The following is a 14,158-nucleotide window of genomic DNA, read 5'->3' as shown; positions in this document are numbered from 1 at the left end:
TACGGGCTCTTCAAAAAACAATTTTTTTTTAAGAATATTATCGTGTCAAATTTAAATTTATTTATGCATTACAAATATTTTATTTATACACATAATTAATTAATAAAAATGTATCATTTTTTATCTAGTTAACCAACTTGTTAATTTAATGTTTTTACTATAACTATATATTTGACACATTTTGAAAGTTCATATGCATAAAGTACATTAGATGAAAGGCCTTTTTCTATTTTAATAGCTTTTTTTATGCCATTTTTACTTGGTGTTTAAAAAATCAAGAATTTATTTTCTAATGTCGTCATGTTTTATGAACGATTCTTATAATTCTTTAATATACCTAGACCATTTTAAAAAAAAATATATTTGACCCGCTAAATTAGTAGTTAAATATATAGACCATTTTAAAAAAAAATATATTTGACCCGCTAAAAAAAATATACCTAGACCATTTTAATAATATTTAAAAAAAAAAAGATAATCGCATCAACCAATAAGGAAGGTACAACAATTGAAGATTTTGAACAACAGACTACGATTTGAATGAAACCGAACCACAACCGACTGCAACCATTTGAATGAAACTGAACCGTTTACACTCAAACATGGCTTCACTAACAATCCTGACTCAAGTAAAGTCAGGCGTGTGATACTAAATGAACATATACAAAAAAGCTACTAAACAAACCAAATATACAACCAAAACTACACACACAAATATCAAATTGATTCCTCTTCTTCAGGCAAAACCACAGCCAAAAGAGAATACTTAACTCGAACAGAAACCTTACCTTTCTCAACCGTAAGCTTAGCCCCCGACAAAACCCAATAACCGGGCATATCTTGAGGACCTCGGGTCATCTCAGTCGTGTCAACAAATCTCATCATTTTCGGTGTCTGTGTTGGAACAGGCGGTCCACCAGGATAAATGGCAGAGTTTATATTCACCTCCGCTGGCTGAGGCGGCTGCTGCTTTTGAGCAACTGTCGAAAGTCTAGTGCTAATAAGAGTCGAGATGATTCCAGATTTCTGAACCAAGGCTGGAGAACCATCCCATTCAGGTGCCTTGGTCACTACAGCACCAATCACTTTTGAAAATTCAAGACGCAATACAAGAACTTTCTTCAATCCTGAATACTTAACTTCCAACTGTGCACCCGTGACTATAGAGAGATCGTCGTCGGATTCTACAGGGGCAGTGCATATATGAGAGAAGCTTTTCCATTGCAATTTTTCGTAATAACGATGATCGTAACTATAGTTGACCTTTGGTTCTTCCTGAAGTTGGAAGCTTTTAGGCAATGAAGAAAGGTGTTGCAAATGGATGGCTAAACAGTTATTTCTTTTTCCTTCTAGATACAATCTAATCCCAGTAACCGGCCTCTTATTAACATTTACCTGTCAAACATATTTATAAATCATTTTGGTATGATGAATTATTTGAAATTAAACACAAATAATACAAACAGAACAAGGCCTTAGTTTCTGAATTGTATTATTACCAGATTTGTATTAATATGGAGCCTGGGTCCCAACAAGCTAAATTGTAAAGAAGCAGTGCCCTGTGGAATCTTATCAGGACCAACCGCAAGGTCACCAAATACAGGTGCCCATTGCCTAGGAAGTTGAAACTCCAAGAATTGGTAAAGTTCTTCAATAGGTGGTTTATCTGCATTTTCCAAAACCAAAAATATCAAATGATTAAGAAACAAAAACCTATTAAACTACATTAACAGTTGACATAGGAATTCATGCTTACATCGAAGATACAGATTAATGGCGTGGCTTAAGAATCCATTCCCGTCAATTCCACTCAACAACGATGAGATAGGAATAAGAGACATTGAAATTACATCAGGATCAAGTTGAACAGATTGACACCAATTATCATGAGATATATTCTTTTGATTGTTTCCACCTCTCCTCTTCCACAAGAGTGTGAAATCCTGACTTGAGTTGCCATTGAATTGTTCGCTTGCACCCGTAAACCTTTTATCTGCAACATCTTTTAGTTTCTTTTGTATATCAGACGGTTGCAGAGAAGATGAGTATTGTTGCTTCCCATACAGAACATCCTTCCCACCCATCTTCACACCAGCAACAATATGTGTACCAAATTTCTCAATAAACCTGAAAATTTCATTTCAGTACACATCGATCACAAGTCACAACTACTACATCTTTAATAGAGTTTTCACTAACCGCGTCAAGGCTGCAGGATCCCACGAAGTTGGAACAGCTTGTTTAACGTGATTCTTAAGAGCTAATTGAGATTTTTCAAGTGCAATACTAAAGAGAGTAATGTAAACACCATCAAATGATAGGGTTTTAGTGATGGAAGCATCCTTCTGCCAGCTTCCACTGAATTCAAATGCAGCATTGAAATGGCCAGTAGGTATTTTACCACTAAGAGATAGTTCTTGATTAAATTGTTCAGACATCTACCATATGCATAAAGGATTGAACTAGTTATGAAAGGAAGGCAGCATAAAGAAGATGAAATTATGATATATCATATATATATATACCTGTTGAAAAGAAAGAACATCGGAGCTAAATCGCATCCTTTCTCCTTTATCGCAATTGATAGATTTAGGAACATTAGGTACTAAAATTCCGCCGGGAATGACGATATCTCTAACCTTATCATCATCGATGGCGATAAGACGAGAATCAGCAACACCTGACCGCCTCTTGCAATACTTTAACCGGAAATCCATAGCTAAATCGTATCCCAAGCCGATCGATGAAATCGCTTGCTCCGCAGCTCCTCTCAATTTCAGCGCCGCCTCCTTCCCTCCTCCACCTCTCGATGCCGCCATTGATTCTCTGTTTTCTCTCTCTATATGCTCGTCGTCGTATCAAGTATATGTAAGGGATTCAGATGAATAAAAGTCAGGTCCACCGCCGGCGACGAAGCGGCGGCTGTTGGTAGTAATGATCGGCGGCGGAATTGGTCAGAGGAATCAAATTCATCAACTCTCTCTCTCTCTCTTCTGGTTATAGAAATTATTCCGTTGACCATTTTCTGTTGACTCCTTTCTTGTTTTTTATATTTTATTACAGAAATTATAATTATATAAAAAACTTTTTATTTTCCCTATTATTATTTCAACTATTTGTTGACTTATAAGCCTAATTTGATGTGCCTTATTTTGAATTACTTCTAAATAACATTATTTTTATAATATTATTTGAATATAAATTATTATTATTCTAGAAACTTCAACTTTTTAAATTAAAATAATAAAATTTCAGAAAATAGAATCTATTTACAAAAATTGTACTTGTAATCTAATGGTATTCAAAATAATCATATATGTTAATTTAGTAGAATCCACACATTAAACACATTTAGCTCATGATCTTTTAAGTTCCTTACACGTCATCCATTACTAATATAAACTTCACACTTTACATAACATTATCTTAGCAAATAAATTTTTTTAATTTGAGTTTAATTTTAACGTTTTAAATTAAATGATACATAATCATGTTTGTAAATAAAATCAAATTAGATTAAAACCACAATAAGATATTTTCTAAAAGACCAAAATTAAAGGTTCAAAACTCATGCTAATTTTGTAAGCTAAACTTTTTTTTCAAAAAATAGTAATTCAAAAATTATGAAGTTTAAAAAAAAATTATACTTAATCTATAACCTAAGAAGGCAAAACGATTATTATATTCATACGAATGAGAATTAATTTTTATAACTCCTAAGTTCTAACACAATCTTTTTCATGTTGATTTAAAAAATAATAATAATGAGTTTGTGTTGATTTTAAAAATAAATAAAAAATAATGAGATGTAATTATTTTGATATACAAATGTGCTCAAATATATCTATATTTATTCCAATTGATTTCATGAATATCCACATTTATTATATAATTAAGTAAAAAATAATAATTAATATATCTTTTTGGGTGTTACACATCCAAAGAATGAATTAAAGAAATTTTATCTTAGATGATCTCTTCTCATTATTTACCATTCTTTTCAAATTGTTAATTACTATTTTTTTTTTGGCATCAATAGTTATCATTATATATATATATAATATTAATGGAGAATAATTTAAAAATAATAATAATAATAATAATAACAGAAGTGGTCAATTTTATTATTTTGTTATTATTCTTAGTAACAAATAACATAGAGAAAAAAATGAAATAATACTTATCCGTTTGTAGTAATAATGTAGATACATATCTCTAAGAATGATTTGATTTGTAGAAATCTTATATGGTATATTACATAATATTCATGAAAATCCAATCATTATTAAATTATAAATACCAAATATTACTTTCTCATTTCCTAATTTATATATAGTCTAGTCTAGTTTATAGAGAAAACAGTCAAAAGAAAAAGACAAGAAAATGACAAACAAACTCGTGATGATCATCGGATTCATTGCCTTGGCAGTAATATCAACTGTGACGGCAGCCAGACAGTTTTCCGATGACGGAAATCCGACCGCGATATTGAAAGCAAGTGTGCCTATAAGACACATGAACATAACAAACGAACTCCATTCAAATGTGATGCTGAAGATGCATTGTAAATCAGAAGACGACGATCTAGGCGATCATAGCATTGCTTATGGCGAATCATTATATTGGAGTTTCAAGTCCAAATTGTTCATCCACACCACTGTCTTCACTTGTTCCATGTCGTGGGATTCTATTTCTGGAACTTTCGACGTTTACAGGTATTTAATTAATTAATTGGTTAATGAGTTGGTACGAGTTTAAAAAAGAATTGAATTGGGCTTAAGTAAACAACGAAAAAATTATTAATAAAACGAGTGAATCACATAGTCTTCGTGTTTTTTAATTACTAATTTAACCAATGAATAGGGCTACGAGGGATGATAGTCGATGTGCTGAAAAGTGTTGGTGGAGAATTAGAACCGATGGTGCATTCTCATATAATGAGCAACTTGATAGGTGGGATCTTTTATACGACTGGTCAACCCCCGCATAGGACTGCGACGGAGACTATGACTGCGACTACGACTACGACTGCGACAGACTACTTTTGATTCAATTAGCAACTAATTGTAGTAGTAATATTTCTATTTCATTAAGAAAATAAAGATTGTTATAAAACAATTACTATATATATATACGTACCCTAAATCAAAATTAATAGCAAATTAATGTTGCTAATGAATAGAATAATTTTATTTTAGATAAAAATTTCTTGTAGCAATTGTGTTGGTAATGCTTTAGGTTTAAAGTGTTCTCAATATGTAATAATCTTGTTATTTAAATTATTCTAGAGTTTGATATATAAAAAATACAACTTACATTATAAGATTAAGATCAAGAAAATCCACTTGAATTGCCCGTGAGATCAAAACAAATAAATATAGCTATCCCAACAAAATATTATACTCAAATCCAATTTAGAGATAAACACTAACCAGCTATGTTAAAATTCTTAAAAGGTTAATAAATATATAATAAGTTAAATTCTTAAATTACCTAAATTTTATGATTTTAAATTTACACAGGACTCACAAATTTATAATTTTACTTTGCAAACATTAATTTTTTTTGTCGTGTTTAGTGAGTACTCAATTTTATGGTATTATTACACGAAAACTTTCAAAAAAAATTAATAATAAGATTTTACAAGAAAAAAAGAAAATAAATTTATATTTATAAATTAATAAAAAAAAAATTATTATTTATCAAATAAATAAATAAATATAATTAATTTTATAAATATAACTTTTTTTTAATATTATTTATTTATTATTATTATTAATTATATTTATAAATAATAATAATAACTACTTTTAAAAATTCTCAATTTTAAGAAATTTACATAAGCTATAGTAAGTCTCAATTTTACAAATTTACAATTTAAATTAAACTGTACTATAAGCCAATTTGGCTTGCATAATCATCATATCATGAATTGGGATCTACTTCTATGACCGAAAATCTAACATTGCATGATGTTATGACAAATGCAATTAATTACACAATAAGATAGAGATAAGCTTATGACAGCAACAAGAGAAATTCAACAAAAAATAATCATTGTTTTGGGCAAAGAAGCAGTTGTGTCAATAAACAGTAACCAAACACCAATAAACAAAGCAAAAGGTTTACATATTATAATAATAGTCCAACAAAACACAGCAACCTAAGTCATGCTTTCTTTCTGCCCCCAAACCCAAAAAGAATAAAAGAGAGATTGCCAATTGCCAAGCCATGTGTTCTTTAGCTATTTCACCAAATTCTACTAATCAAATACTTTTTAACATTGTGGCATTGAAGAATTTTACTGTCTAGGTGTGTGACTTCTGCTTCGATCATCATGAGAACATTTGGAGGAAGTTGTTTGCGTATGCCATTGGCTTCACGTCTGGATGTGGCTGCAAACATAAATGGGGACGAAGTTCATCATATTTGTGAACGCATAAAAAGTGAAGAAAACACTAAATAAATAGAAAAAGCCACTGACCACTGCTGTGAAAGTAGCTATGTTTGGCTTCAGTTCCGGAGCTTCAAATCGTATAAATGCACCCTTATTACCCATCTGCAGTGTCAAAAACAATATCACTATTGTGCCTGTTTTTTTTTTATGTTTTTCAAATATCACATTCATTTATAAATAAAATCACTTTCAATTTTCTAATGGGGACAAAATATCAGTTTTCAAATAGGCTCATTCTTGCTTCCTGATTTAGGAATGAACTACTCAAGTTACCTGATCACAATAGTTTGGAGCAGAAAACACAGTAATGAGTTTTCCATCATGGTCAATCTCATAACCTTCATCCTTTACTTCATGAGATCTTACCACCAAATCTGAAAATGGTGGATAAAAAAGTTGAGGGTGTTAGTTAGTGTAAGGAAATTATTGAAATCACAAAAAACCTAATTTCAGCGATGCCTACCCAGATTGTTATCCTGCAAGAATCTTTTAGTAACGTCCCCACCAAAGGAAAGACCTACACCTCGCTTGCTTGGTCCTCTTCCAAGCTGTGGTTGTGGATCACTCCATAACAACTCACACATCAAACCTTCATGCAACAAATGTCAAAGCCTTTAATTAGGAGAACACCCATGTAACATGTGCCTATTATATAATTGTGAATCTGCAAGAGAACCATATAGAAACTATAGATTACAGATGCAGTTTATTACCTTCCTCTGGAGGTTCACAAAATCGATCAATTGCTTTAATTTCAGAAAGCTTCACCCCATCGACACTGAAAAGACCTCCATGAACAATGAAAATCTTGTTGTTTATTACATGTGCCAGAGGCAAACAACAAAAAACTTCTGCAAAGAGTTCCACAAATGTTTCGTTTAACTTCGATCTGACCTCCCCCTCAAAACCATATATCTTATTCATGCTCTTGCTCTCATGGTTTCCCCTAGAGAGATATATAGCTGCAAGTTTGACTCAGGGTTAGGATGATATAAAAAATAAAAATAAAACAAAGATGAAATAGAAGCACCAAACATATCAGCAATTATCATAAGAGAAAAACAAGGTGATCATAGATATGTTATAAATAAAATCTGCAGTGTAGTGCCTGGACGCAAAAACAATACTACAATTGCAAAAACAATACTACAATAGCTGTAAACAGAACAAAAAAATACCTGATGGATTCATGCACATAAAGGCAAATAACGTGAGTATGACTTCTACTGAAAAGGAACCTCTATCCACAAAGTCTCCATTGAACAGATAAGGATTATCTTCAGATGGGAGCCCGTTAAGCTCAAAAATATTTACTAGATCAAAGAACTGCAACCACACACAAAAAAAAATCAATAAATTGTCAAATGTGATAAAAAGGTGAAAATGAACAGTAAGAATGGTTTCCAGAAGTGCACATCCAACCATATGAAAGTTTGTCGGACTGAAAGAATAAATGTCATATAATCCTTAGATAGAATTTCCGTGTTGAACCACTTGCAATTACTGAATAACCAGACATGACACGACTTGTACATACTTGTTGGCAAGTTTTGTGTTTACAATAATTTTAATTTAGAAAAATAGAAGTAAAATGCGTACCTGACCATGAACATCACCACAAACAGTGAAATGCTTGCCATCTGGAACATTTATATCAACAAGAGATGGCAAAGCCCGTAGCATCTCTCTTGTTTGTAGAACAATCTGGAAAGCGTATCTGTATCAAAAGCACAGAACACGGATATTTTAATAAGTTTAATTCTCTGAACAGAGTACCACAACTTTTAGCATGTACCTCTTATGTAAAGTCTTCTGTTTCTTGAAGTCATCTATCATCTGTTTCACAAAATCTATAGTGATGGCATCCCCTTCTATTTTTGCCCCAGAGTATTGTGACTCCACATCTATCATTGAATAGAAAACATCGTATTAACATTAAGGCATGACATTCTCCAGATTTTACAACATACATCAGTAGTAATCTATTTTGTATAGTAGCCGATGTTTTACTTTAAATATATAATGAAAGCAAAATGCGGAAAAAGGTCATACAATCAGCAAAGCAGCAGTTCTTTGGTATACGTCCAAATTATTAAATGTTCTTGTGTATAAAACATCTTTTAAACAGATATATAAACATAAATACGTATGAATGAGGGTGAAAGAAGATTTATGTGTACTAAAATTATTACTATTTCAATTTTTATCCCACATAAATATACATGCTTTGTGTAGGCAGTTAACAATATTATTGATAATGACATTACGAGTTAAAATGGTAAGCATTTCATAAGAGAACAAAGAACTTGGTACCTATTGAACGATAATCAATGGAATCAGCAACTGAACGCTTTTCTGAATGAGGAACAGATATGGCTTCCTCAAATTTAAGTTTCATTACAGCCTTCTCACATTCCTTTAGCTTCTTGGTCGCATCTGGGTCACTTGGACATAATTTCTTAACCTATCATTATCATTACAAGAAGAAGAATTATCTATGCATCCTAAGAAGAAGAATTATCACAATATCCATAGGGAAAGGTCAGGTGTCTAAAGACGGAATTAATAAAGAACTCTTAAAAATAATGTAAATTTTAAAAACAGTAAGGATTATTACCTCTACTACCGAATACAAATCAGTATTATATTATCTATGTGTGGTCAATCATTTTTGTGTGAAATTTACCTGTTGAAAGTCCTTCAACGCATCCTTAAACTTTCCCATAGAAAGATATGCTGCACCTCGCCTGTAATAACCCTGTAATCAACAAAAACCATTGCCCATTAGAAACCAATCATCTTATAACTTGTTACGAATCAAATGTTTTGACATGAGAAAACTTGCCTTCGAGTATCTAGGATCAATCTCAATAGCTTTTGAAGCGTCATGTATAGCACTTCCATATTCTTCCAATTTGGTGTGGGCAAATGCACGGTTTGCCCAGTAAACAGCATTATCACCGTTCAACTCTATTGCTTGTGTATACAGATCAATAGCTTGAGAAAACTTGTGAACTGACCAAAAAAACAATCAACATGGGTTAACTATGCAGTGAAAAATTCTATCATCTGACTTCGGAATTTTCCATTAAATTCAACTACCTTTAAAAGCTTCATTAGCGAGAACCTTGAGTTTTTCAGCACTTGAAGCGTTGGAGTTTTCAGTTTCCATAGTGGGCATAGTATGTATAATCCTACGAGTAACAAGGATCTAAATAAATAATTTAGATACACTCCATATTGCTATCAAAATCCCTCTCTTATCTGTTCCAAAAATATTAACCGGTGAATTTTTTTTTAAATCAGTAATAGATTCTCACGGTATTCATTACGGTATCCAACAATCAAAATCGCTAATCCAGAAAACACGAAAAGATAAGTTAAAGTGTTAAATCTGGAACTTTTTATATCTTCACTGCTTTGATTGAATCCATTTTCATTAAATTAAAGCCTTAAACGACGGAATACATGCGTATAGTACTTAATCGTCCAGATTACATAAAAACAATATCAGCGAAAACCTGCTCAATAGAATAATACGAACGCCATACATACAGATACATGAACATATACAGAAAGAGATAGAAGAAAGAGAGAAAAAGCACCTGGCGTATATTCAGTGGATTGATGCAGCCTCTGTAGAGAGAGTGAAAAGAGAAAGACAAGTATGAGGGAAACCCTAATAATGGTGAAAGAAGCGAACTTTGTTAAAAATGTCAAAAATGTCACCAATTACAATTCTGATCTTCATTGTTTGTTCACCGGATATCTATTATTATTATTTATTTATTTTTGTAAATTCAATAATTTTCATATAATTATTTTTTTAATTTCAATTTAGTAAGAAAAAAATAAATATAATGAAATTATGTTTTTCTAATTATAATATATAATAAGTTTATTTAATTTAATAGTTTAATAAATAAATAAATTAATAATGTAAGTATCATTGTCTTAATATAAAAAATATATATTGTAAATATATTATATTCTTTATTTATATAAATAAATATAATAAACTTATCAATTTTATCTAATATTCAAAATGTTAATTTACAATAATTAAATAAATATGTTATATTATATATTTTTATTTTTGGAAATTTAATAAATTTTCTTATAATTTATTTTTGTTGATAAATGTAATATTTTTTATTTTTTTATGAAATAATGTATATTTTTAAATTTTAATTTTAGTACAGAGAAATAAAAAGTAAGCATATCTTTGAAGTGTGACATGGTATTATTGGTACTCTTATTCTTAACACAAGTAATAAATTTTATGATTAACAACATTAAATTTGTATTATATAATAAGTTAAACTTAATTTATTAATATGTACTAATAATGTAAATATTATTGTTTTAATTTAAAAAATATATATATAATAATAATAATATTGTAAATATGTGATATTATATTCTTTATTTATATAAATAAGTATAATAAACTTATCATTTTACATAACGTACAAAATGTTAATTTACAAGAATTAAATAAAAGTAATAATAAATATGTACATTATATATTTTTCACTTATATTTGTAATGCACCCTAAAAGACAAGTCCTTCAAGCCAATCAAACTTTCTGTTCCACAACTTTTTCTTAATAATTGTATTCACCACCATTTCAATAAAAAAAATACATTAAATTAATAAAAAAAAAACTAATATTCATATTACACTTAGTGAACATTTCATGCTTAATATTTTATAAATAAACAATAAATATATGTTATGAAAAACAAAATAATATATATATATAACAAATTAAAATAATAAAATATAATTTGAATAGTATTAAACAATTATATTTTAAAAAATAAGAATTTTTTCGTGGATTGATACGACAAGACTTTAAGAAAATGTAAACATGAATTTTCGACACACAATATGAATACGACACGAATGACCCGTATCATGTCTTGTCGTGTGGTTAGACACCATAAGAGTCGGCTCGAACTAATCTAACTCTATTTATAATTTTTGTTTAGTATGAATTAAATTGAAATTTTATTATTTTAGACCAGTCTCATTCATTAATTAAAATATTTTGTTGATTTATTAACTGAAAAAAATTATATAATATCACATTGAAACCTTTCAACTATAATGGTCAAATTAACTTAATAAAATAACCTGACATATAATATGTTAGTAGATTTAATATTTTAAACTTATTTGGTATGTGATTAAATTATAAATTTATCAAAAAAATATTAAGTTGATTTATAACATAATGTAATTTAATATATTTTTTAAACTAAATCAAAATAAAATTATTTTTCACATTTTATATGACAAATTTTAATGGTGGGGTGTGATTGTGATGAATGAATAGATTATATTTTGTTATTATTTTTGGTTTAATTTGTTATCATAACATTGATTATCGACTGATGGGAGATATTTCTGAATTGCCGGCGGCAGCTCCAAATTCTCCGGCGACTGGTTGGCATCTGCAATGCTTCTTACACCATGTTCTTCCGTTACCATCTCTCTTACTCACAATCCTGCTCCGCGGATTGACTTCCGGCCGCCGAGAATAAAAGAATCCTTCAAGAAAAATAAGACCCACAAATCTTCTCATCTAGAAAGCGTTCTACCTTTCTCTCTTTCTTCCTTGACAAACCATCATGGGGATGTCTCAAAAATAAGTCTCTCATCTTCTGTGCATTCAGAGGTGAATCTATCAGTACTTGTCTCAAACCTTCAATCATGTTGTAATGAGAATGATCTTAGACGATTGCACGCAATTGTTGTTAAGCATTCGGAGTATTTAAACACTTATGTGGGTAATATGCAAAAATTGGTAATATGGTTGAAGCACGGAAGGTGTTCGACAGAATGCCTCAAAGAAATGTGGTCTCCTGGACTGCTATCCTTAACGCTTACTTAAATCATGAGTCGTATAAAGAATCTCTATCCATCTTCAGGGATTTCATTGTAAGTGAAAACCAACCCAATTCTAAAACCTTTGTATGCGTTTTAAATTTGTGTTCTAAGAGATTGGATTATAATCTAGGAAAACAAGTTCATGCCAACATCATTAAATCAGGAGGAAAAAATTTAGTTGTGGATAGCGCGATTGTTTACATTTACGCGCAATGCTGTGACCTTTCGAGTGCGTATTGTGCATTTGTTCATATGCTTACTCATGATGTAATTAGTTGGACAACAATGATTACTGCTTATTCACAAAACGACTTAGGGAAGAAGGTGTTTTCTTTATTCATAAGGATGCTTTCGGAAGGATACATTGCCAATGAGTTTACATTGTGCAGTGTTCTCAATTCTTGTGGAGAGGAAGATTCATTGGGATTGGGACGACAGTTACATGGGGCTATACTTAAGAAGATTGTGAAAAATGATATCTTTATAGGAACTTCCCTTGTGGACATGTATGCAAAATGTGGGCAAATTGTTGATTCTAGAAAAGTGTTTGATGAAATAAAGAATAGGAATACTGTCACATGGACAGCAATTATAACAGGGTATGCTCGAAACGGGTTTGGTGAGGAAGCTATAAATCTGTTTCGGTTAATGAGAAGATGCAATCTATTTGTTAATAATCTGACCATGGTGAGCTTAATCAAGGCATGTGGCTTGACTAGAACTTTAATACTTGGCAAAGAAGTGCATGCACGATTAGTGAAACAGAAAAACTTTGGTCGAAATGATATTTACATAGGAAGCTCTCTGGTTTGGATGTATTGCAAATGCGAAGAATCGAGTATGGCTTTGAATGTTCTTCAACAAACGCCTCTTAAAGATGTTGTTTCGTGGACAACCATGATTTCGGGTTGTAATCATCTTGGGCATGAGTTAGAGGATTTGGAATTTCTGAAGGTAATGTTGGGGGAAGGGGTTGAACCTAATCCGTTTACTTATTCTTCTGTTTTGAAAGCTTGTGCGAGGCTTGAAAAGATAGAGGAAGGGAGATTGATTCATCGATGGGTGAAGAAGAGGGAAGCAATGATGGAGAATGTGTTTGTGGGGAGTGCTTTGATTTTCATGTATACCAAATGTGGGTATTTTCCGGAGGCGGTACAAGTGTTTGATTGTATGCCCGAGAGGAACTTGGTCGCTTGGAAAGCCATGATTGTAGGTTATGCTAAGAATGATTTATGTCATGAAGCCTTAAAGCTGTTGTATCGAATGAAAGCTGAAGGTTTTGAAGTGGACGATTATGTTCATACCATAGTGCTTACTGCTTGTGGAGATATTAATGGTTGCAATCTTGAGGGTTTAGTGGAAAAATCCTTCATTAAGCAATAGAGATCATGGTTATTGGTATATGTTCTCATTATCTAACTTATAATGTACATACTATTAAAGCCCCAGTTCTTATATGAGGTTCGATCTAGGTCTTTTCACGAAACGAAGATTAAACCGGGTACGCCCTAACACAATTTTAGTTATGTGACACTTTGTTCATAATGGATGAAATGTCAAGTAGATAAATTAAAAAATATTTAGATTAAAAAAAAAGAGTTTTAATAACAATGAATTATGATCAAATTCTCAATTATAATTCTTTAAATTGTTGTTGCCATTATTAGAAGTCTATAAGTACTAAATTAGTAGTTACGTGGGATCGCGATAAGATAAAAGCTGTCTTATTTTTCTATAATATAAATATCATTTTACATACACATAAAAAATTAATTTTAAAAAATATTTACGGTATTATTTAGAAT

General features: G+C 30.8%; 3 protein-coding genes and 1 pseudogene across 5 annotated transcripts; 2 read left to right on the top strand and 2 right to left on the bottom strand.

The window, feature by feature from the left end:
- Positions 1 to 542: 542 nt before the first annotated feature.
- LOC124938740 (MACPF domain-containing protein At4g24290-like) lies at positions 543 to 3,009 on the bottom strand. Its single transcript, XM_047479240.1, has 5 exons — positions 2,526 to 3,009; positions 2,200 to 2,438; positions 1,757 to 2,127; positions 1,500 to 1,666; positions 543 to 1,395 (listed from the first exon to the last, which is right to left on the bottom strand). The coding sequence occupies exons 1-5, from the start codon at positions 2,817 to 2,819 to the stop codon at positions 718 to 720; spliced, it is 1,749 nt and encodes a 582-aa protein (XP_047335196.1). The 5' UTR covers positions 2,820 to 3,009; the 3' UTR covers positions 543 to 717.
- Positions 3,010 to 4,383: 1,374 nt separating this feature from the next.
- On the top strand, positions 4,384 to 4,990 carry LOC124939585 (S-protein homolog 2-like). The gene is made up of 2 exons (XM_047480046.1): positions 4,384 to 4,715; positions 4,864 to 4,990. The coding sequence occupies exons 1-2, from the start codon at positions 4,384 to 4,386 to the stop codon at positions 4,988 to 4,990; spliced, it is 459 nt and encodes a 152-aa protein (XP_047336002.1).
- Positions 4,991 to 6,039: 1,049 nt separating this feature from the next.
- Positions 6,040 to 10,201, bottom strand: LOC124938634 (serine/threonine-protein phosphatase 5-like). 3 transcript variants are annotated; one of them, XM_047479112.1, is made up of 13 exons: positions 10,063 to 10,201; positions 9,560 to 9,651; positions 9,303 to 9,472; positions 9,144 to 9,215; positions 8,771 to 8,921; positions 8,253 to 8,361; positions 8,057 to 8,174; positions 7,636 to 7,783; positions 7,171 to 7,419; positions 6,921 to 7,046; positions 6,731 to 6,831; positions 6,485 to 6,559; positions 6,040 to 6,395 (listed from the first exon to the last, which is right to left on the bottom strand). In XM_047479112.1, exons 2-13 carry the CDS (start codon positions 9,636 to 9,638, stop codon positions 6,336 to 6,338), a joined length of 1,458 nt encoding a protein of 485 aa, XP_047335068.1. In that variant the 5' UTR covers positions 9,639 to 9,651; positions 10,063 to 10,201; the 3' UTR covers positions 6,040 to 6,335. The 3 variants fall into 3 exon arrangements, with proteins under 3 accessions (XP_047335068.1, XP_047335067.1, XP_047335066.1); XM_047479111.1 differs by having other exon boundaries at positions 9,560 to 9,668; positions 10,063 to 10,174; XM_047479110.1 differs by having other exon boundaries at positions 9,560 to 9,721; positions 10,063 to 10,171.
- Positions 10,202 to 11,866: 1,665 nt separating this feature from the next.
- LOC124938449 lies at positions 11,867 to 13,832 on the top strand (annotated as a pseudogene).
- The last annotated feature ends 326 nt before the right edge of the window (positions 13,833 to 14,158 follow it).

The sequence above is a fragment of the Impatiens glandulifera genome, chromosome 5 (genome assembly GCF_907164915.1).
Source record: "Impatiens glandulifera chromosome 5, dImpGla2.1, whole genome shotgun sequence".
Taxonomy (NCBI): Eukaryota; Viridiplantae; Streptophyta; class Magnoliopsida; order Ericales; family Balsaminaceae; genus Impatiens; species Impatiens glandulifera.
Note: the sequence above shows the minus strand (reverse complement) of the source record. Positions and strands in the feature narration are given on the sequence as shown.